General features: G+C 38.6%; 1 protein-coding gene across 3 annotated transcripts in view; it reads right to left on the bottom strand.

Moving 5' to 3' along the window:
• Positions 1-23,774, bottom strand: part of LOC114462591 (AP-1 complex subunit sigma-2) — a 54,615-nt gene extending 30,841 nt beyond the window's left edge. For 2 of the 3 annotated variants that reach the window (XM_028445540.1, XM_028445542.1), the window contains exons 1-4: positions 23,677-23,774; positions 21,685-21,863; positions 14,329-14,437; positions 14,081-14,218 (exon numbers count right to left, since the gene is read on the bottom strand). In XM_028445540.1, coding sequence (XP_028301341.1) covers positions 14,081-14,218; positions 14,329-14,437; positions 21,685-21,863 — 426 coding nt within the window. In that variant the 5' untranslated portion in view covers positions 23,677-23,774. Of the gene's footprint in view, positions 1-1,374; positions 1,462-14,080; positions 14,219-14,328; positions 14,438-21,684; positions 21,864-23,676 lie in introns of all 3 variants that reach the window. The other variant, XM_028445541.1, reaches the window with a different exon arrangement.
• Between the last annotated feature and the right edge of the window lie 1,941 nt (positions 23,775-25,715).

The raw sequence follows: 25,715 nt of genomic DNA, 5'->3' as shown, positions 1-25,715 counted from the left end.
GTAATTTGACCCAGGCCAAAATTAAAAGATTGGAGCAACATAGAGCAAATAATTGTACGATTTGTCATCCGATTAGTCGACTAATCCTTTCAATAATCGATGACTAGTCGACTATTAAAATAGTCGTTAGTTGCAACTCCTATTACTGATTAAACACTGCAGCTCTTTTGTAAAATTTTCAGGTGTACTTTACATTTTAAAAGCATGAATGAGGTCCTGTTTCTTCTGTATTTGTTTAGATCCCAGCGAAGGCTGTGCTCAGTGCCTGAGCTTTACTCCACAGGCTGCGCTGGCGCATCAAAAGAAGCTCAGTTCACCAATGCGATGCTGTCGAAAGTTTGCTGATCAGGCTAAAACTAATGTCACATACTTTCTCTGTGGTACACAGCAGCATTCTCCAGGTCCAAGACAGAGCATAGCAGCATTGCACGCCTGTGTTCGTACTGCGCAATGGTTCAACCCATTTGCTCTTGCTGGGATGTGGCAGAGTTTACCAGCGGGATTATACAATATTACGTGGAAGGAAAAAAAACAAAAAAGTGGGATCAGTAATCAAGTTGATCTGTTCTGAATGTGTGTCTGCTTATGCTTAAATGACAGCTAAGGCTTTTCTCATACTTTGTTTTCAGACCTGATGTGAGATCTGATCATAGCGTACGATTACGTCAAAATTGATAAATACCAAAGCTTGTGTGAATATGGTCGAACTCTTGTCGAACACTCAGATTTGAACGTCAGAATGGTTGATAAATGAGGGCCATTGTAATGTAGTGTCCCATTTACAGCACTGCTTATCTCGATAATCCAATACAATATTGCTTTGAAAAACTGAAGTAAAAGTAAAAGAAATTGCCTGACCCTGGGTGGCAGAAATGAGTTTTACAAATCCAGATAGTTTTGAATCAGATTAAATGTTTTGAACAACTGACCCCAGATGTAAAATCTAAACAGATACTATTAGAACACACACATGGTAAGGCATTATTGTCACACTGTGGTGATATATTGCTAATCTAAACAATCTAAGTCTTATTCAGTGCAGTTAGTATAACATCACACCAGTTCACACATAGCCAGCAAAGCTTTCACTTTATGTGATAATAAAAAAAGACGTTAATGAAAAATCGGATTTTTATTACAACTACATAGAATCAAACAAGGATCTAGTTTCATGTTAATACAAATGGAACTAAGTCCTGTTGAGTTTTGCTGACTGAGTGTGATCCGGGATTCAGTTTGTTCTCATGCTTGTCACTCTTATCTGTCACTCAGAGTTATGAGCACTCATACTAAAAAAGGTACATGCAGGCAGAATTTCACAGCACGCAGAGCTGGAAAACCCATGCTGACTGACACCACCAGTCTGGTAGTTACCAAGAGCCTGGCTGGAGTCCTGGATGGACTCTATGTCCATTACAAGATTTCCTCATTTGGCAAACTCCCCCAGTCTTCACTCTGGCTCTATAAATGCAGAAGTCAGCCCATCAGACAGCTTGTTATCTTGTTCTTTAAGGGTAAGGTTTGAACCTCAATTAAATAATTTTTTTTGGAAGAAAATTAAGTTTTTTATCTGAATTATTCTCTGATTACTCTTGCTATCAGCTACCTTGTGCTACTTGGTAATGATCATAAATGCTAAATAATGTGTCATCAAACTTCATGTCAAGATAAGGTAGTTAAAAAAATTTCAGTACAGCTCTTTCTCTACATTGTGTCTCTGATAAAGCAGCTGTGTACAAATCAATAAACAGCTTCACAGTTTGTCCTCAGGGATTATGGTCTTGGCAGCAGATACCTCGCACATAATGGGCCACATTTAGCTTTTCCAATTCTTCTGAACTTCAGGGCTGACTTTACCAGTAAATCAGAAATATTGAGTGCTGCCTCGCTTTGTTGATAATGACCCCCCCTTCAACCTGCGCTTTTCCAAGGACACACGTATTTTCACAAATGTTGTCATTGTTTCAAAAAGAATCGGCCTTATTACAAGGTTTAAAACCTTTACAGCATGTTTACTGAAACTGAAGTCCAGGGATCCCGATTTACACTGTAACATGATTTATTTATTTTCAAAAAGGGTTGAAAATTCAACAATAAAATAAACATTTTAAGTTTAGAATTGAGCCACAAATCTATCAGTTTTGGATTAATAACCCATCATTATCAGCCCTCCATATCACAAATATCTTACACTCATCACTAGTTCGCATTAATCAGAAGTTGAAGTGTATGACACTGAAATTTATATTGTTTTTCTCCTGAATTTAGTCAGAGGCTCCTTTGTTTAAAATGCTCAGTTTCAGGAATAATATTTATTTCCACGAGGAGATTTTGGAAAAACCAAGCAAACTATCAAGCATACAAATCTGCTGTTTCTCACTGATAGACTGTTAATGGCTGTCAGAAATGGCCCAGTTTTATTTCCCTGAACTTGTTATTGATGGCCTTTCGTAGCCTGTTGCCTGACTGATGGATTAGCTCTAAATAGAAATCAAACTGTTCATGGGAACTCTCATTGTTCTTCACCGAAACCTTTCACCAACCTCAAGCTTTTTGTCAACATGACAGCCAAATGGTTTAAACTCAGGAATGCCTGATCTAGTGCTAGATCTAATGTACCTCTCTCAAACACCCAAAAAGTGAGCACTTTGTTTAAAGTCAGTGAGCGTAGTCTCTTCTGTAGACCAACTGATATCTAACTGGTACTGTTACCACATTTTGTTGGTGCGTCACATTTACTGGTTCTGGCACTGACTTTCTGCTCTGTCTCTATGAAATGCTAATCCAGAGAACAAGTGTTTGTGGGTCTTGGCACCGCAAACAATGATACTTTGTTTCTATGCTGCAACCTGAACCCTGCACTCAGTGTGAAGAGATAAACATGTAAACAGAAACCACCAATTGTTCACAGATAACGTATCTCTTATTTGGATAAACATTTTTTGTAGATCAATGCAAACTAGGAAATTTATGTAGCCCTGTACAAAATTCATATAAGTTACAGAACATAAAAGATAATTTACAGTGTAATAACAGACTGTGTTAATAACAGTTCATAAATACAGTTCATGGTAGTTATAAATGTTTAACAAGTGTGCTGTTTAAAAGCATAAATATATGTAAATTTAATAAATAAGACTATTTACAGTTAAAAGATCAAACCATATAAAAGTCTTTAATGTTCATCTAAGAGAAAAGTAGAGAAGAAGAAGCTGTGTTTATTTGCGTAACCTAACTTGTTACCTGACAAATGTCAATCATTTAATTCCCGTTTTGTTGTTGGTTGTTTTAATACTCGAGCCAATCAGAGTAACGCCACTGTGTAAGGGGCGGGACTAGTGGCACGGGTTTGTGCGGGGGGTAGTGAGCACGCATGAGGAAAGAGAACAGACGCTATCGAACAGAGAGCTTATGAAGGAGGCATCGTGGTGTGGGAAGCATTAATGTTATGTTTTGAAGGTCGACTGCCCGTGGTCCTGACGTAAACTTTGATGTGACCTACAAGAGGAGACGGACGTTGGAGAGAGAGACTGGTTTCCAACTGAAGGCCCTGCTGTTTCTGCCTTGCTGTTTTGCCGTGACGTGCCCTGCTGCCGAGCCGTGACCGCTGTGACTGTACTTCTTTTTGCCATCGCCATTGCCTTTGCCTTTGTCACACTGAGACTCTTATCCCCATTCTTTCTGCCCCTACTGACATAACCTGGATTCGTGAGTACTAACATTAACATGCACGTGCTTTTTGTTCATGCTCATATCTGAGTGAAGTGGCCATCCCAGTTTTTAGGCCCCACCGCACACGAAGTGTCATCAAACAGGCCTGCAACGGGTTACATAAAATGGAGGCACTGCTGGGATTATTTAACATGAACTAGAATTTATAAACATAAGTATAAGCAACTAGACCCCACAACTTTAGAGCATTAGTATAAAAGTAACGTGCTAACAGTAACTAAAGGCAATTTAAGCAAAGTACAGCAATGGCAGGCCAAACAAGCAGTCCAACACAACACAAGTTAATTAACTGGTGCAAAGGAGAAGCATTAGATTTAAAGCACGCCCTCCTGTTACATGGAGTACCAGAAGGTGTTTCAAGAGAAGACATTGAAGAAACAGCAGAGACCATCAAAGCTTTGGGAAAAGTTAGAGTGAGAGGCAAAATGTTTCACCCTCAACAACAATCTGTGATGGTGTTATGTGAGTGTCGTGAAGAAATTGACCCCTCTAAAATCCCACCTGAGATAATGCCTATAAGTGAAGGAAGTAGTTGGAAAACTGTCTACTACACAGAGCCTCAGCTTGATAACTTTGAAGAGAAGCTTCTTACCTTTTTGCAGAGTGAAGGGAGAACCTTAGAGGACATCCAAGGTCTACGTTCCCCAACCAAAGAGGGTAACAGCAACCCTGAAGACATCATCCGTGCAGTCGGTGATGTTATGAGCAGAACAAACATACAACCTGACAGTCACTCATACAGACGTCTGCGGACATTCTCCGGGATCAGTCCCACCCCAGCTGGAGAAGAGACCTTAGACAACTGGCTGGAGCAAGCAACCCTCTTAGTAGAGGAAGGTGAGTGCTCCGACAAAGAGAAACGACGTCGGATACTGGAAAGTCTCAAAGGGCCAGCCTTTGAAATCATTCAAGCTGTTCGCCTGACTCAACCTGATGCTAGCCCCCGTGAGTACATAGAGGCTATAGAGAGCATTTTTGGTACAGTAGAGTCCTCAGAAGAACTCTACCTGTCGTTTAGAGCCCTTCACCAACACCCTGGTGAGCGTCTGTCTGAGTTCCTACGAAGAGTAGAAAGATCCCTTGTCAAAGTAGTACAGGGAGGTGGTTTACCTGTTAACGCTGCCAACAGCGCTCGTTTAGAGCAGCTTCTTAGAGGGTCCACCTCTGAACTAATGTTGCTTCAGTTGAAAATTAGAGAGCGGCGTAATAATCCCCCTACATTCTTGAACCTGTTAAGAGAAGTGATGGAAGAGGAAGGTCGCCAGTCAGCCAGACAAAGTCAGGTGTCACACATGCGTCCTCAGCGTGTACGCACTGTCCAAGTTGAAAAAGAGAGCGAACCTGACTCAGTCTCTAGGAGTGAACTTCAAGCTCAGATTCGAGAATTGAGAGCGCAGCTAGAGCAGAGATGCAATCTACAACCTCAGCCATCTGATGAGCCCTTTACATGTCCAAAAGAGAAACAAAAACAGAAAAATGAGTCACAGAGTGAATTGCAATCACTAAGGAAACAAGTGAAAGCCCTAAAAAATAAAATGAGTGTAATGGCAGTAAAATACACATCAGACCCCCCACGAGAACACACACCCCAGCCCCACCGATACAAAGCAGCTCCAGTTCACAAGCCCGCTCATTCCAGAGTTTTTTCCTCCCGACAAGACAATGATGAGTTTTTCTGTTATCGGTGTGGGGAAAATGGCCACATAGCCACCAGATGTACTGCCCCTGAAAATCTTCAGAAAGTTATCAGAAAGCTTGTACGTTTGGTGCGCGTTCCCCCTTTACCAAACAAAGAGAATCCAAATCCTGCAGCGGAAGAACAGCATGTAGCTAGAACCAATAAGGTTGAAGTCCCAGAACCTAATACTGACTTACCTGAAGGTCTCGTAGGTCCATCATTCATTCACCCCATCAAAGTTAATGATGTGGTCTGCGATGCTCTCATCGACAGTGGGTCTAACGTGACTATTATTTTTGAAAGCTGGTATAACAAACACTTACCTTATGTCCCGATAAAACCCCTCTCTGGTCTTGGACTATGGGGCCTTTCAGACACTGAGTTTCCTTACAAAGGATATGTTGTTGTTGAGATGGAGTTCACTGAAGAGATCACTGGTGTGTCGGGACGAGTAGAAGTGCTTGCCTTAATCTGCCCTGAGCCAAAAAACCAGCAACAAACCCCTGTATTGGTTGGCACCAATACATCTCTGTTTCGCCGTTTATGGGAGATGGTGAAGATCAACGGTGACGAGAACACTGTGCACTCAATGAGGATTCAGTCTGTTTACGCCCCCGTCAAAGCACAAGAGCAGCTAACCAAAGATGAAGTCTTGGGACAGATAAAGTGGACAGGACCCGGTTTACTCTCCATTGCTCCAGGTGCAAAGTACTATGCGACGTGCAAAGTGGAAAGACAAAGTGCCCTGTCCAAAAACCTTGTACTGATTGATGCCCCCACTGACCAGTTGCTCCCTGCCGGTCTGCTGGTACAGCCTGGTGTGCTCTCAGACGCCAACATAGACATCAACAGTTTCACTGTCCTCATTCAGAATGAGTCCAAAAAGACAACTTCCCTCCCAGTTGGGACCATCATTGCTGAGATGTATGCTGTGGACACAGTTACCCCAGTTCAGCCGTCTGACCTCCCAGCTGAAACCCTAGATCCAAGTCTCTTCAATTTCGGGGACTCTCCCATTCCCGAAGAGTGGAAAAGTCGGCTTCAGCAGAAGTTGGCTGAGAGGCGGAATGTTTTCTCACTGCATGAGTGGGATGTTGGTCGCGCCAAGGGTGTTGAACACCACATACGCCTGCATGACCCCAGACCCTTCAGAGAGAGGTCAAGGAGACTAGCCCCTGCAGACATAGATGATGTGCGGCGACACATACAACAACTACTGGCCACTGGCATTATCACTGAGTCCCGTAGCCCATACGCCTCACCAATCGTTGTAGTCCGCAAAAAGAATGGGAAGATAAGAATCTGCATTGATTACAGAACACTGAACAACCGCACCACACCAGACCAGTACACAATGCCACGCATTGACGACGCCTTGGATTCTCTATCAGGCAGCCAATGGTTCTCCGTCCTGGATCTGCGAAGTGGTTACTACCAGATAGAGATGGCTCCGGAGGACAAAGAGAAAACGGCGTTTATTTGCCCTCTCGGTTTCTATCAATTTGAGCGCATGCCACAAGGAATCACAGGAGCGCCAGCAACATTTCAGCGCTTAATGGAAAAAGCTGTAGGCGATATGCATCTGCTGGAAGCTCTCGTGTACTTGGATGATATCATCATTTTCGGCAAGACACTCGAGGAGCACGAGCAGCGTCTGCTGAAGGTGTTGGACAGATTAGAGGAGGTTGGATTAAAGGTTTCTATTGACAAATGCCAATTCTGCCAGCCTGAAGTCAAGTATGTGGGTCACATTGTTTCTGCTAACGGAATAGCTACTGATCCAGACAAAGTGGAGGTAGTAAAGCATTGGAAAGAGCCCACTCACCTGAAACCACTGAAGTCCTTCCTCGGATTTTGCAGTTATTATCGGAGGTTCATTGCAAACTACTCTGCCATTGTCCGTCCCCTCTCCGAGCTCACAAAGGGTTACGCCCCCACTTGGAAAGACCCCAAGACTAAAAAAAGTGTTGACCCATGCAAAGTCTATTTCAAGCCATCAGAGCCGTTCGGAGAACGGTGGACTAAAAGCTGCCAGGACGCTTTTGAGCGTATTCGTGACTGTTTGATCAATGCCCCAGTGTTAGCTTTCGCTGACCCCACAAAACCGTACGTCTTACATGTAGACGCCAGTATGAATGGTCTTGGCGCTGTCCTGAACCAGGAATATCTTGATGGCCTCAGACCAGTGGCTTTTGGCAGTCGGAAGCTTAAAGACTCAGAACACAACTATCCCGTCCATCAATTGGAATTTCTGGCATTAAAATGGGCTGTCGTCGACAAGTTTCACGATTACTTGTATGGAGCCAAGTTTATTGTAAGAACTGACAATAACCCATTAACATATGTGTTGACCTCCGCCAAACTCAGTGCAGTCGGACATCGTTGGCTCGCCGCCCTCGCCACCTACGATTTCACCATCCAGTATCGACCTGGGAAACACAATATTGATGCGGACTTGTTGTCCAGACAGTACACTTTGGAGGAGACAAAGGAGTGGACTTGTGTCCCACCTGCTGGCATCAAAGCCCTCTGCAAAAGAGCTTGCATCAGTGAAGAGGCTGATGTCTCAGACAGATTGGTTGATCAGTTGGGAGCTCCTGCCACAGCAGTACCTGAAGCTTATGTCTTTCCAGTGAACCTTAGTATGAACACTCTTGATCAGTTGAGCTCAAAAGACATTCAAGCATCACAAGACATGGACCCAACAATTGGGCCATTAAAGAAAGTACTGGAGAAGAATAAAGGGCTGACCCGCTCAAAGAATGACTCACCTGAAACTGTGCTGCTCCTACGTGAAAGCCGCAAGTTGGAGCTAAAAGATGGATTACTCTACAGAGTAAAAGAAAAGATGTGTGGAAAACAGATCAAACAACTTGTCTTACCCGCAAGATACCGCCCAATGGTGTTAATGTCTCTACATGATGAGTGTGGACACATGGGAATCGAACGCACCACCGAACTAATAAAGGACAGATTTTATTGGCCGCGAATGACAGCTGAGGTCGAGCAGTACATTCGAACCTGTGGTAGATGCATCGCCAGGAAGACACCCCCTCAGCATGCCTCGCCCTTAAACCAAATAACAAGTAATGGCCCCTTGGATTTAGTTTGTGTTGACTTTTTGCAAATAGAGCCTGACTCTAAAGGTGTGGCTAATGTGTTGGTAGTGACTGACCATTATACACGTTACGCACAAGCATTTCCTACCAAAGATCAAAAGGCTATCACAGTTGCAAGAGTATTGTGGGACAAGTATTTTGTGCACTATGGCCTACCTGCAAGGATACACTCGGATCAGGGCAGAGATTTCGAAAGTCGCCTGATTAAAGAACTGTTATCCATGCTTGGGGTTCGGAAGTCAAGAACATCTCCATACCACCCTCAAGGGGATGCCCAACCAGAAAGATTCAATCGAACACTTTTAGCCATGCTTGGTACCCTGGATACTGTACAGAAACAACGTTGGAGTCAACATATCACCCACCTGGTACATGCATACAATTGCACAAAAAATGATTCCACGGGATACTCCCCTTATCATCTCATGTTTGGAAGGGAAGCACGGTTACCCATTGACATCTGTTTTGGAATCTCGCCAAATGGTGAAAGTGAAACCTCCTACCAACAGTATGTCGCCAGGATGAGGAAAGAGTTGCAAAAAGCTTATCAGTTGGCATCTGACGCTGCTACAAAGAATCACCTGAAAAACAAAGCCCGATATGACCAACGCGTGAGAGACCTACCTTTGGAGAAAGGAGACAGAATTCTAATTCAGAATGTGGGTCTAAAAGGCAAACATAAACTCCAAGATCGATGGAAATCAATACCATATGTTGTTGTGGAGAAGTTGCCTAATCTGCCTGTTTACAAGGTCAAACCGGAGTATGGTTCAGGGGTGCTGAAAACTCTCCATCGAGATCAACTGTTGCCCATCGGTTACATGGTCAGGGTGCCTAACCCATCAGAGGACACAAGCTCTGTTCGAAGACCTGTAACAAGAACTCAACGTACTCTGAAACGTCAACCAACCAAGTCTGAAGAAAGTGGCACGGAGCCATCAGGTTCAGAGTTTGAAACTGCCCACAATCCTCCAGATTTTGATATGGATGAGGTCAGGAGACGGATAAACACAAGTCACTCTGTGGAGAATAAAGAGAGTGAAAACTCTGAGGAGGATGGAAAATCTGAGGAGGAAAGCTGTGAAGTTACAGAAACTCAACAACTTACAGAAACAGAGTATGAGGAACCGCCTGAAGGTGCTGCACGTCCTCTGTCACATTCTGATATCCAAGAGACAAATACTGAATCTTTGGAAGAAGATTTTCAAGATTCAGAAGAGGGAGCAAGCTCACCTCCATTACAAAGAAACAGACGTAATAAAGCTGTTAAAAGTGCAAGAAGTGAAAGTGAAAGGTCTTCTACAGTCAGGACATCCCTGAGAAAACCAAAGCCATCTATGAGATTAACTTATGAGAAACCTGGTCATCCATCTTGTGAACCAGTTACCATCATGCACCATGGCATGGTCATCCAACTCAAGTTAAACCCTCCAGACCCTGACAACGAACAAAGGAAAAAGTCCAAGACATCCAAAAGGTACATGGAGGAAGAGAAAAGGAATCACCCTTCCAAGTTGAAGAGGGACAAACGGTGAGATGAGGACATCTACACAGTCAGAAGAGGGAGGGTGTAGCCCTGTACAAAATTCATATAAGTTACAGAACATAAAAGATAATTTACAGTGTAATAACAGACTGTGTTAATAACAGTTCATAAATACAGTTCATGGTAGTTATAAATGTTTAACAAGTGTGCTGTTTAAAAGCATAAATATATGTAAATTTAATAAATAAGACTATTTACAGTTAAAAGATCAAACCATATAAAAGTCTTTAATGTTCATCTAAGAGAAAAGTAGAGAAGAAGAAGCTGTGTTTATTTGCGTAACCTAACTTGTTACCTGACAAATGTCAATCATTTAATTCCCGTTTTGTTGTTGGTTGTTTTAATACTCGAGTCAATCAGAGTAACGCCACTGTGTAAGGGGCGGGACTAGTGGCACGGGTTTGTGCGGGGGGTAGTGAGCACGCATGAGGAAAGAGAACAGACGCTATCGAACAGAGAGCTTATGAAGGAGGCATCGTGGTGTGGGAAGCATTAATGTTATGTTTTGAAGGTCGACTGCCCGTGGTCCTGACGTAAACTTTGATGTGACCTACAAGAGGAGACGGACGTTGGAGAGAGAGACTGGTTTCCAACTGAAGGCCCTGCTGTTTCTGCCTTGCTGTTTTGCCGTGACGTGCCCTGCTGCCGAGCCGTGACCGCTGTGACTGTACTTCTTTTTGCCATCGCCATTGCCTTTGCCTTTGTCACACTGAGACTCTTATCCCCATTCTTTCTGCCCCTACTGACATAACCTGGATTCGTGAGTACTAACATTAACATGCACGTGCTTTTTGTTTATGCTCATATCTGAGTGAAGTGGCCATCCCAGTTTTTAGGCCCCACCGCACACGAAGTGTCATCAAACAGGCCTGCAACGGGTTGGGATCTCATTTAAGATTTGTTTTATATAAATGTGTGTGGGCCCACAGGTATAATATTGAGTTTTGATTTGTAATTGATTTTAAAAGTGTGTTTTTTTTTTAAGGCAATTTGAATATTTTATTTCCAAAAGAGGATTTAAGTAATTATTTCCTTTCAAGTTACCCACAGAAAAGTTTTCCTTTTGGGAAAGTGAAGTTTTATTTGTTTATAAGTTTATTTTGAATATATCTTTTCATACCCATGTGATTTTATTTTATTTTACATGAAGATACATTTATCTTTTACTTTGTGTTGTAAATAAATTTGTGAATATTTTTGCATCTAAAATACAGTTGTGGTGGTCATTATAAGAATAGAAAAGAGTATTATAAATATATATTTATTAAGTAACGTTCAAACAAGTTGTATTCCCCTACAACGAGCCCAGGCCCAGTCTCATTGTATTAACCACTCTAGTTTTATTTTCTAACTACATGGGATCTGGGTTACATTTATTTTTACCAGAATGACTTTCTGTAGAAGTGCTACTAATAAAGACTTTTACTTCTACGTATGTCCAGGATTTACTGTTACTGAGGGGTTATCATGGTTACACAAGGTCACTTGGTACAACTAAACTAGCACAGTTACATTGCCTATGTGCAAACCTCTAATCTGAAGCACTGCTGTTGCACGTGTGTTGTCGTTGGCACACTTTAGGGTTACCTCTGTAAATCTGGGGTTAAATCTAAGACTACAGCACTAACACTAGAAGGAGATTTTCCAGTAGTTTTTACAGACTGTACCTGCAAACAGACGCATCTGACAATCTATATTCTGCAGATTAGAACACAGACAAATCAACAGGTTAAATCAAGGAGAGGATAAAGTGATATTAACACATTATGGACAAAAAAATGTAAAAAAAAACAATCTAAATGAAAAAAGAGAAATCAGTATTTGTACACAGAGATTGGGTATTGGATTCATAGAAAAACTGCCATCCAAACCTAAACCATTAATCTGAATGGTTTCAATTCTATATGCTTTTTAAAACCAATAACAATAGCGTGTGAAAAGTCAAAGAAAGCCGGTATGTTAATTATGGAATCACAGGAGTGCCAAAATTAAAAGAAAATATAAAGAGAATCAATAATAAAAATTTGGAAATATAAAGAGAATCAATAATGAAAACATATGCAAATGTCGTCAATTCTTTTTCCATTTTGTCTTTGCTTTTTCCATTTAGCTTATTCCATTCTGTCATTATTTTTTCTGTATTGTCTTTGTCTTTTCCATTTGCGTTTTGGCATTGCTTTTACTTGATAGCTCAAGCCATCAAATAAAAGCTATGCTTGATCACAAACACTGTGTGTTTGATGCACTGATGCATATTCTGCTTACTTTTAAAATGTAATCCCCCAAAGTAATCCTAGTTTTTATAAAAAAACAACAACTTGTAATCTGATTACACGTTTTTTGATATACGATCAAGGATCACAGTCACATGTTTTTTTAATTCTGACTACGTAATGCTGTTGCTTGTAATTCATTACTCCCCAAGCCTGCTAATACATAGTCACTGCAAGCAGGAATCGTGTGATTAGATATCAACTAGTCACCCTGGTCAGAAACCAGGGTCACTTGGTACAACTAAACTGGTCAGAAACCAGGGTGACTAGCCCACAGCCCTTGCTGTGGGCGGGTCTTTGCTTTGACATTGCTTTTACTTGATGGCTCAAGCCACTAAAAACGCAAATGGAAAAAACAAAGACAAAACAGAAAAAGCAACGACAAAATGGAAAAAGCAAAAACAAAATGGAAAAAGAATGACTACATTTGTATATTTTTTCATTATTGATTCTCTTTATATTTCCAATTTTTTATTATTGATACTCTTTATATTTCCACATGCATTTCCCTTTAATTTTGTCACTCCTGTGATTCCATAATTATTCAGCTGTGGTTTTCCCCCGAAACACGGAAGTATCTCCGTTCGTCTTTTTTTTCTACAACAAGCTGAATTCAAACACAAAGTTTAACGATTTAAAACCTCCAAAACTTTGCAGTGGTGTGATTATAACTTCAACTGACCAATGTGTAACATTACAGCCAATCACAGGCAGGATTTTTAAAGATTGATCATCCCAGGAAGTACCAAAGAATTTCAGTTGGTGCCATAAAATAACTGAAGTTAGGTGCACAGTTCTATATCCTGGTGATTCAGGGAAAATAATATTTTTATAGGAAACCTGCTTTTCGAACAAAGCCACACTTATTTAGTGGAGATTCCTTCAGTCTCTAAACCTAGATTACACTTATTTCACAAATACAGCTCAACCATTACTTTTGATCAAGTGTATGTGAGCACTCTCTTGTTATGCTAAGTTCATCCTGCTAGTGGCCTTTCATTGGTGCATCAAGCTCTTCCTCTATTCTTGCTCCCCTTGTAATTAAATGTCATTATTTATTGCCTTAACATCACTCCCTTTCACCCTGCACATCCTCCTTTTCTTCTGTTTGTTCTTTTCTTAAGGTATCTTCATATGTAGATCTGCTTTGGTTTTCAGAGTAATTATTGAAATAATCCATGACAGAAATTAATATATTTGAGAAACAGTTTCCAGGACAATCTTTCCACTTTGTGCTTTTTGAATATACTGGTGAAAGGGTGTACTCATACTGCAGCTCGGACCGTAAATGACCAGAAGTGATTGACAGTTTGATGGAGTACATCAAGCACTTTCACAATGATCTCTTAACTCTTGCATACTTTAATCTTCCCTCTACTGCTGTTTCACATTTAAAAAGAAAGCTAATACAATATACTGTATATTGAAAACAAGCAAAAGATATATATATATATATATATATATATATATATATATATATATATATATATATATATATATATATATATATGTATAAATAGTATTAGTTGGAAATATTCAGCATCTGCCTTTTCCTGTTTCTGCTTTAGGTGTTTTTTTTTTTGTTTTTTTTTAATTAAATAACAACTGAAATGCTTGGCACACAAATAATCCAATTGTGATCTGGTTACAAAAAATTAAATTAAAATAAAATGTACGGTTAAACTTAGCAGCTTAACACCATTAACATTTGTAAATTGTTGAGATCTCTCACCTCTTGTAGCAGGTCGGCCTGCTCAATGGCCTTCAGCACGTTCTTTTTGGACGTCTCCTGAGCTTCTCCACCCAGCAGGAACTCATCCAGAATGAAGTAAGCCTTCTCAAAGTTGAAAATAATGTCCAGCTCACAAACCTGTCATTCATCCAAAAAAATTAAACCTTGGTTGAACTTGTTTTTCCTGAACTTGTGAAAATGTTCTTGTTTAGTGTTATTGTTGATGTGCTTTGATGGCTGATACACACACTGCCAAAGTATTTATCGAGCAGCTCCACGTATCTGTGGATGATCTCCAGAGTGATGAGCTCGTTGTCCTGGTTCTCGATGGCACAGCAGAAATACAAACTGGCATATCTGCAACACATTGACACATCAAACACATTAAACTGAGCAAAAAAAAGAGTTCAAAAGACTGAATTGAGACTGGGTGATCCTAAATCATGATTTCTTCATCTTCACATTGATACATAATCTATTCTCTCATTAATTTAGCGCAGAGTAACTTATTAAAGAGTAACTAAACCCCTGCTTTCTACTGATCTGCCACTAGGGGGGAAATTTAAAAAAATGCCTTGATTATGGGTGTTACTTCTGGACCAGTAAGACACACCCACTCAGGCAGCCGTTAGTGCCTGCCTGCTCAACTACTACACACAATACACAGCCCACAAGCATAAGCACACAGCACACACAGCCCCACAAATGCTATATTACTCACAAACAGTCCCTACTCTACTCCCACTATACTGCGGCCTCACACACATATAAAGACACACACAGCAGCGAGAAGTAAATGCACGTTCGCACACATGCAGAGACAGACGTGGATACACACACTATATGTCTGTAGAAACACACATAGCTTGATGAACCCTCTAATTAGACCAGAATCTGATCTTTATAGAAGCACAGAGTCAAAAACATCACCACTGCAGCAGGCTGCTTCACACGGAGCAAAAGAGTTCCTCATTGAAGCTGTCAATCAATGCTCACTGAGGGCTGTGATTGGAGGAAACCCTCCTCCCTCCTCTCAGCTTTTATAGGAAGGGTGGGCCCAACAATGAAAGTTGATGACTAGGGTAATCCAAATAATCCATTTCTGCCAATAGCAAAGTTCAATTGTAATCGCCGGTGTTGAACCCTTAGTTATCAGTAACTCTGACATTTTACAACTAAATATGCAAAATTAAAATACTTTTATTAAAATGTTAAAAGTTGTACTAGGATCAATCAACAGCAATACTTAATACCCAAATACATACAGTATGTATTCAGCAGAAAAAAGTGGGTTTGGGGTTTAGTTACTCTTTAAAGGACTACAGTTCACTCTGAGCAGGGCATTGTTTTGAAGTCAGAGGTCGAAGAAGAAGGCTGAATCAGTAAAACTCCATAATGCCAAGCTTCTTCATCCCTGATAATCCCTAAAGCACGCTTCAGGCATGTGATGATTGACCAATACTGGACCTGCTCAGTTAATACCTTTCAACCATTGAGGCAACCCATAATGAGCTGTTTTGCAATCTCCATGCCAAGCTCAACACAGGCAGCATGTGGTCTGTGCTACTAGTTTTGTTGAATATCAATACACAGTTTCACACCAAAATTATCAAATGTCTGTTTTTATTTTAAGCATTGTAGCATATTAAACTTCCTAAACGACTGAGAACTAAAAGTACAAATATCTGAAAACAAAATGAAATTTAAAGGGGACATATCATGGTTTTAAATCCTTCCTTTTTACATATAAATCATACAGTTGTGGTCTATATAAAGCGGAACTGCACTGCTTGGGTCTGAATTCCTCATTATTATAGCTCCACAGGCCCCTTTTCTACCCCTTTTCTGATGTGCTTCTGAGAGCAACTCGTTTTGGTGCGGTCTCTTTAAATGCAAATGAGACACTCCATACCCCGCCCCCTCTTCAGGTGACACTCGGTTCAACTCCACCCTGCTCGGCCATTTTTGTAGTTTGATAGAAGAGATACGGCTATGTAGCGGCGCATAAACTTTTTATTCAGAGGTTATTTACAAAATGTCAACAACGGAATACTTGTCCATCCAGCTTTACATGTTCCAGCCAGAGTCGGACCCAGCGGAGTGAGATGAAAATGAAGATGATGAACCTGCAGAACCCTAACAAGTGAGCTAACACAAGCACCGAGCTAACGCTAGCGCTAAGCTAACGTCACAAAATGCATTTAATACAGTCTTTTCAAAGACAAAAACGGCAAATCGAAATGACTAATGAAAACTTTAGACTTAAATTAAATCACGTAGGCCATATCATCAAGGATCTAAAACAAGCACACAGCGCAAACATATGAAGTCTGAAGACGGTGCAACTGCTAATGCTAACAAAACAATGACAGGGACGTCTTATCATCACACTTTTTAGCATTATTTACAGCTTACCGAAGTGCTCTGTTCGTCGTCTCCAAAAATAGAAGGAATTGAACCCTCAATCAGACAAAGTCTTTTGGCACATCCTTCTTTGTACTGGCGAAGCAGTCATCCTTGAAGTGCAGCGTGCACACAAAAATGACCTTACCCACAGATGTGGGTACATTTCTGTGAAAAATAAAACTCAACCAGGCACTTTGAAAAGGTTCTGATGCTGGGAGACGGTGTAATGAAGCGTGTGGGTTACTACATCCAACAACCAAACATTTTGACTTATCCTCTCGTAACTTCGGCATCCTTGAGCTTGGACTACAAAATAAAAGCGAGAAATAAAAATGGCGGATTGCTCGAAGTGTTGGACCTGGAGTTGATGTACTAATTTGGCAGTTCCGCTGCAAATACTGTGATGTAATAGTTCAAAAAACGTAATAGAGAATAGAAAAATAGAAACAGATTGAAAAATATGACCAAAACAGAATATAAAGATATCTACGGAGCACCTGAAGAGACTAATTTGATTTTTTCTGTACTTCTAAGCACTCTAAATATACAACAAAATGCATTTAAGGGCTAAAAAAGTGGATTTAGCATGATATGTCCCCTTTAAAGCACTTACTTATTGTAATGTCATATGTTAATTATTACTAAATTATCTGTAAAAAAAAAAAGTATATATATATATATAAAAACCTAATATAAACTATTAGGTTTTGTCTGTATACCTAACATCTAACAGTAAATTATAAAATACAAAAGGTCTTGTAAATGTCACTACTGCTCTCACATGTGTTTGCAGGTGGTTTGTGGAGCCTGAGTGATAAGAAACATGTAGATGGCTCAGTCTAGACTCTGCTCTGGAACTGCCGTCACATTAAAATGTGTCCAAATTTTACTATGTTTTCTTTTATGTTTTCATTTACCTCACCTCCACCTCCTGTAGTTTCTGAGAATCCTGAGTTTTTCACCATAGATAACATAATAAGGCTAGATGTCTTACGGCGGAGTCTCTAACGTCATCATCTTAACTCGGGCAGCTATCTGACAGAGTCTGTGGTACCTGAGGGAAGGTGAGTGATCTGCACATATGTAAATACTCTGAAATCTTGATGGATTTACAAACTTTTTGGTTTCTTACAAACGTTATTAACGTGGCTACAATTCTAGATGTTTGAACATGTTAAAATTGCAGCTTTTCTCTTCAAAAACAACTTAATGATGCAGCATAGTTGTTTAAAGCATAGACCACCAGATTTAACTTGTTAAAAAAGTTTGTTAATAACATCTTACATTATGATTCTTGCAGGAATTTACTGAGTGAAGATGCCAGACTTTGCTCTAATTGACTCTAATTGCTCTAATCGGCGTTGTGTTGAAACCAGAGCCCGTGGGATCACCTGTAAGATGTTAATACTATAACTATATTTAAAATCGGTAGAAAATTTTGCATGTTATGATTATTTAAAAAGTACATGCACCACTACTACACAATGTTATGGAGAGGAGAGCTGACCAAAACAAGATGGCCGCCAGTGCGGACGTGCTACTCCATTGGCTGGCAGCGCGGACGAGACATCTAGCCTTTATATATACTAGTACAGTGCCCGTCAGACGAATGTATTCATATAGTGGGAGCTTAAGTAGATTTGTCACATATGGCCAAATGCGTACATGTTTGAAAGTTGGATGTATAATACTACTCTGTAGTGTTATAAACGTGTATATTTGTGTGTGCAAAGTAAAATAGCATGTTCAATTTCCCTCGTTTAATTCTATGGGACATGCACATGATAAATTTGTTTGTTGTATTTTCTTTTCTTACTTATATTTATATTTTTGTCGTTTGGTGTATTTTTCTGTAATGTATGTTTATTGGAGTCATTATGTGTATTTTTGTATCTTTCTGTTGTGTTTTTGTGCACATTTGAGGCACAGACACACACACATACACACAGAGATTCCTCGCTTTCATAGATAAATGTCTATGCTTTTCACTCTCGTGTCTTCTTCCTTCCTGTTTGGTGGGCAGCGCACCCATTGATTGCCCCTCCCCTCTCCACTCCTCAGTGGAGACAGACAGAGCTACATGTATTGACTAATCCTGTTAATGAAATTAGCTGCCAAAAAGGATCTGAATGAGTTTATGACTTTCAAGAAACTGTTCAATGACCACAGAATTGCTGAGATAGAGAAATTAACACCTATAAAGTATTGATAAACTCTTCAGAGGGGGTCCAGGGGGGAAGCAAACTCCTGCTCCTGTTGTGTCATTGTTCTGTCATCACAAACCATCTGACTGCTTGTTTGTCGACATAGCAACCACAGATAATGAGGCACAAAGAATGCTCTTTCATTGAGGGAATAGCTTCAGCTCTGCAGTATCACTTTCTCTCATGCACATGATTGATGGATTTACATAAAGTACTCAGAGACAGAGGTGACAAAGTGCAAATACTTTGTTACTGTACTTAAGTAGTTTTTTCTGGTATCTGTACTTTACTTGAGTATTTATTTTTTTGGCAACTTTTTACTTTTACCCTTCCTTTTTTAAACAAATATCTGTACTTTCTACTCCTCACATTTTAAAAATGAGCTCGTTACTTTTAAGACCTTCGAAGATGACGTTAAGATGAAAAAGACGCAAACCAACAACTGTGAAGCTGCTTGTGAATGGCTTTTCATCATGGCAGTGCTCGTTTTCAGACCACAAAGGGCATGTCTCCTTTCCAGAAACCTGGAGAACATGATTTTCCTGAGACTAAATGAAAAATGTTGCTAGTATGAGATTTTTTTCTGTTAGGCAGGTTCATTATTCTATGGTTAACATTTTCAAGTTTTTAAAAATGTTGAACTCAAAGCTGCTCTGGGTTTAGTTGAGCATTTGCAAGTTTTATTTAGTTTTATTCTTATTTACAAATTTGATCTATAATGAGTGCTAAATTCTCCAGGTGTTCATAAAGGGTAACAGATTTAATTTATTTCCATGTACCAGTTTTCTACAAGTTTGTAGAGACCTATGGAATTTGCTGGATTTTGTTTTAAAACTTTGTCTTATTATTAAAGGGACATTGTTTAACTTTTGTAATTCAGCAAATTTTAGTAGCATGTACTTTTTACCCTCGGGCTCGGCCGAAGGTTATTGTCATCAGTTTGTTGTCCGTCTGTGTGTGTGTGTGTGTGTGTGTGTGCGTGCGTGCGTGCGTGCGTGTGTGTGTGGGTGTGTGAGTGTGTGTGTGTGTGTGTGTGTGTGTGTGTGTAAAGTGGTGTAAGTCTTCTAATGCAATACCCACCAACCGTTCTCACACCAAAACTTTGGTACTAATGGGAGGATTCCAGGTAATGAAAAAAAAAATTCCGGTCGGTAGATTTTTGGAGAAAAAATCGAATTTTGAAAAAAACTTTGTCATGGACTGATTTTAAAGAACAAAAGGAAGTGGACCATTGACACTATGCTGTAAGGTGACATTCACTTAGGGCTTTAGATTCATGCTAAAATGTTTCTGATCTGATACTTTTTGGCGAAAAAAAGGCATTTTGAAAAAAAAAGTCTCTATTTTTAGACTGATATTTTATGTAGGTGTAAATCTGAATTCATAACCCAGCAACAATTCATGCATCAAAACATTGGTACTAATATGGGGGATTCTAGGTACGAAAGAACATTTTCTAGTCGGACAATTTTTGGCAAGAAAACAGCGTTTTTGAGGATTTTGAAAAAAACTTTGTCATGGACTGATTTTAAAGAAGGAAAGGAGGTGGACCATTGATTAGAGGTGTGCGTTGCCTGGCATCTGGTGATACGATTCTTATCCCGATACATAGGTCACGATACCATGTGATATAATATATCCCGATAATACAGTTTAAGGCGATTATTGCCTTACGAAACAACAAATCTGTAAATGTGTACACCTTCATGAGAACATTATGTATAAAATAGATTTTATTTGCATATTTTACACTCAAAACATTGGCTTTAACATGCCATGCGCCAACAACTTAAAAAATAAAAACCAACATACAATCTGCCTGTGGCTTTTAAACCAACTTTGACTTTAGTGCAACTTAACTGAGGTATATGCCTAAAACAACAAATAAATGCAGAAAGTTAGTGCTTTCTTTTAATAAGCTGGTCAACATGCCCAGGTTTCAGAGCACTTCTTTTTGCAGTTACAATGTCTCCTGCAGTGGAAAATACTTTCCTGGTTAAATAAAGGTAAAAATAAATAAATGAATTTTTAAAAAAAAAAAATCGATATGGATGCATTTTGAGAATCGCGCAACGTAATATCGCAATATATCGCCGAATCGATTTTTCAACACCACTACCATTGATACCTTATGGAATCAGAACAGTATCATAAGGAATATAAATTCTGAAATGCACACGCTCTACTTCACAAATATCATTTTGAGGCACACGTAATATAAATCCACAGATCATGCAAATTGCTGAATGTGCATTTACAAACTGCTTCTGTGCTGTGAAACCTCTGTGAATTTGTGAGAGAAATCTCTGCGGGGAATTTTGAGACTGCCCTGACGTCGCGGGTCAATGAACGTCACTATTGGCTGATAAAAGTGATTGACAGATTAATCAGCCAATCAGGTGTGTTTGCTTTTCAGAATTTATATTACAAGTTTGCATAAAATATATATTTGCGAAACAGATCGTGTGCATTTGTGAATCTGAAATACAACTGTGAAACAAAGAATGTGTATTTGTGAAAAACCCTGCAAGAGCTCATTCATTATGATACTGTTCTGATTCCATAATACCTTGCTGTAAGGTGACATTCACTCAGGGCTTTAGATTAGTGCTAACATGTTATGCATTAATACAATTCTATGCATAAACAGGTGAGTAATCATATTTAATAACCTTTTATTCCTCCACCGGTATAATAAATGGAATGGACAAACCATTTCCAACGATAAATTCACTGAAGTGCTTAGCTTGGTCACAATAAATCAATGTAAATTATTTTTCTAATGTCGGGCCGAGGGTTTTCAAGTGCGGGCACGTTATGTTTTACTTTTACTCAAGTAAGGAAGCAACTTCAAAACTTTTACCAGTCGTTTTTTATTCAAGCATCTACTTATACTTGAGCACTGAAGACTAAAATGTTTGCCACCTCTGCTCAGAGACATTCCTCAATCTACACTGAATACTAATCCACATTTTAGTGTGAAACTCTACTCACCTCTTGTACACAACCTTGAGATCCCTCCATTCCAGAAAGCTGCACATTTTGGGTTTTCGGGCCAAAACGGTCTGTAGCAGTTCTCTGGTGATCTTCTTTTTCTCTTTATCACACAAAGGCACATACCACTTCTGCAGCCTGAGCTTTCCCTGCCGACTGAACAGGAGCATGAACTGCATCTGGACACAAATGTAAATGACGAGGTGACTCCAACGAAACATTTTGGACTGTGATTGATAATCAGCTCTTAGGTTACTCCCCTGTCAATGTTTAATTTGACAATAATATCAATATTTTCTAATTTAAGAAAATGAGATCATTATGTAAATCAAAATTTGGACAATCCTCGCTCACTGTGTGAGACAAAACTGTGGAAATGTTTCTTCAATAAAATTGAAAAGTAAAACATTATCTTTAATTAACAGTTATATATATATATACAGTTGTGTGCGAAAGTCAGGGCACCCCTTTAAAAACAGCATACTTTATGTATTAAAAAACTATGTTCATATTTATAGTCTCCCTGGTATATGAGAAAAAGACAATATTATCAGGAAACATTGATGCAGAGTTACATTTTATTTTATAAATTGAACAAAATTACAAAAATATAAAACATCACTTTGGCTTGTGCAAAAGTCAGGGCACTCTACTGCATCAGTACCTTCAGCACTTAGTAGGACCACCTCTGGCAGATATCACAGCTTGTAAACACTTTTTATAGCCAACTACAAGTCTCTGGATTCTATTATATTGAATTTTCCCCCATTCTTCCTTGCAAAATACTTCCAGTTCTGCAATATTCTGGGGGTCATCTTGCATGCACATCTCTATTAAGATCTACCCACAGATTTTTAATTGATGACTGGAGAATGTGAAGGCCATTCCAAAACCTTCAGCTTGCATTTCTTGAAGTAGTTCATGGTGGATTTTCATAAATATTAAAACCTATATTTTCATTGATTATAGGAAGTCTAACGAGGAAACCAATAGATAGGAAAGAAATTGATGATAGATTTTTTTTAGTGTATTTTACAGATGCTTTAGGACCTGATTATAAGAAATGCTAACAAAAAGCTAACACAAGAGGAAGGTTATTTATTTCAGGAGCATCTGTTGTGATTAATTGTAATTGAACTTTAGTAATTGAGAATGTAATTGAATTTCTGAGGATAGAAAATAATTGTAATTGAAACAATTGCTGGTAACTGTAATCGTAATTGAATTGTAATTGAATATGGGTAATTGAGAATGTAATTGTAACTGGAAAATGTAATTGACCCCAACCTTGCTGCATACTGACAAATAGCTACTCTGAATGCAAAACTATTAATTAGAATTTATTTTTATGTTGCAACTATTGATTGAATAAAAGTTGTGTTCTTTATGCTTCTTTCTTCTATTAAATTGCACAAAAAATGTGTGTATAAAAATGTCTACCTTTATAAAATACCACTTAGTTTGAATTAAAGGCAGTTCATTGAGATTAAAGGGAAATACGTTCCTCTTTCTTAAGGATTATTATCAGCAGGACATTTTTTAAGGTAAAAAAATCTCTTTTACATTTTAGCAGAAAGGAAATAGTTGTAATATTATTTTGAGATTTTTAAGTTTTCTTTGGTTTAGGTCGTAGTATTTCTTGTCTGGCTATTTATTAACACTTCTCTAAACTAAAATTAAATAATAATTGTTAATAATAATTAAGACAAACCAAATATGGACACAAGTTTTACTGTATGTTTTAACTCTACTAATTGCATAATTTAAAGCTAATAATAATAATAATATCAAACGTCACTGTTTAAAAGCAGCTACTTTATTTAGCTGCACCATATGAAGCACCGTTATTATCAACACAGGCTCACGGAAGTAACTAACACCGTTATTCAGCCGGTGTGTTCCGTCCTTGTCACAATGACATGACCGTGTAGACATTAAACCAAGTGCAAACACAGTTACACATACAACTAAAGCAGGTTTTAAACTACTTACCTTTATTAATACAGCTGCTTTCTTTCCTCTGAAGAACTATAAACACCCAAACGCAACACTGAGGCACGGGCTTTCCGTTTTCGGTGTTTGATTGGTCGCCAAGGATTTGGACGATATCTATTGGTTGGTATGCCTGTCCTTCTTCAGTTCCCGCCTCTTTAAGGCTATAACTCGTTCCTAACAACCTGATTGGCTACTGCATACAGCAGCACTCTTACTGGAGGGTTATTTGATTGATAGCTTGATAGCACTGGATAAATAATGTAAAAAATAAACTTTACAACTTTTGTGATGATATAGAAATCATATTAAACCTGACAGCTTTGACTGTTGTATATATTTGCATATTATTATTATTATTATTATTATTATTATTATTATTATTATTATTATTATTATTATTATTTTATTATTATTATTTTTATTATCAAAATGTGTGTGTCTATATATATATATATACATATGTATCACTATAATTGTATCTTCTTCTAAGAATATTTATCTTTTTGGCTTGTGTTGAGCCTTAAATTTTTATTTGTAATAGATTGTGGGTAAAATATTTTTCTCTGAGGTGTAATGTTGTTGTTTTTCGTTATTGGAGTTTATATAAATATTATTATTGTCATTTAAAAGTTATTGTAATTAAAGTTGATGGTGGGCACACAATGAGGGTTGGGGTCAATTAAATTTTTTAATTACTGTTACGTCTCCAATTATCCATGTTCAATTACAACTCAATTCCGATTAAGCTGACTGACATTAATTCATCATCTAATTTATTTGTCTTATCAGGCTTCCTAATCAATTAAAAATATTGGTATTCATATTTTAGGCGTGGGTGTCTGAACCTATTTTGTGTCAGTATATCCCTCAATTTCAATTTAAAAAAAAAATGTATATTGATCCTCAAGAGAACCAACAGGTAAACCTGATATTAAATAATGTTATTTATTATTATTATTATTATTATTATTATTATTATTATTATTATTATTATTATTATTATTATTATTATTAATAATAACATTTAATAATTGTTAACTACGTGTGTGTAAGCCATAGAACTCTAACATGGTTCCACAATTTTGCATTTAATTAAATTGTAAATGACAATTTACATGCCAAATATTATTACAAAGTCAATTACCTGAACTCAATTACAATTAAATTACGATTACAACAGCAACATATTTTTCCAGTTACAAATACAATTATAATTACACCATAATTGCAATTAATTATCAATTACACGATAACAAATATAATTGACCCTAACCCTGCTGGCAGACAACCTTAACATTTACAGTCAAAGAATGAAGCAATGAAGCAATTTTAAGAGGACATTAAATGTTGATTTGCCTGTATTTCACAGTTGGTATTTTAGGGTTTTTAAGGCTCATGATTATAATTTGTATTATGCAAATATGTTCATTAAACACCTATTATAATACAAGGTCGTCAAGGTCATTTTGGGTTCTAAAGCCAGAACAGATGAGAACCAGTGTCTGACACATTAAGTAGATAGTGCATTACAAATGAAGGGCCATTGGAGATGTTTCAGGGCCAATGGAGTGTTAGATACGACCATTTCAGGCCTGTGGATTACAGTAATCCTACCCACTGTAGCACTGAGCATCACATGCACCTCATTCCAGCACAGCTGAAGAGGAAGATGGAGGTCACTGCTTGTCGAGCTGCTGTGTTGTTCCTCCTCCTTCTTTATCATCGTAAGTCCATCATCAATAGTATACGATCATCTGAAGCTCCTTTAGATCATTGGGAAGATCAGTGTTCCTAAATGTAATCAAACTCACTCTGTTGTTGCAGAGTTCTTGTTACTCACAAGCTTCAGGGATGTGTTGTTGGGATTACCTGCAAACACGTTCTTGTTTATTTAGCACATGGATTATCCTGTGTTTGAACTGTGCCTGTTTAGTCCAACCATCTGCTTTCCTTTTTCATGCACCTGATGATGATGATGATGATGATGATGATGATGATGATGACGATGATGATGATGATGATGATGTGTAGCCCTG

The sequence above is a fragment of the Gouania willdenowi genome, chromosome 4 (genome assembly GCF_900634775.1).
Source record: "Gouania willdenowi chromosome 4, fGouWil2.1, whole genome shotgun sequence".
NCBI lineage: Eukaryota > Metazoa > Chordata > Actinopteri > Blenniiformes > Gobiesocidae > Gouania > Gouania willdenowi.
This window is presented reverse-complemented; position numbering and strand designations above follow the sequence as displayed.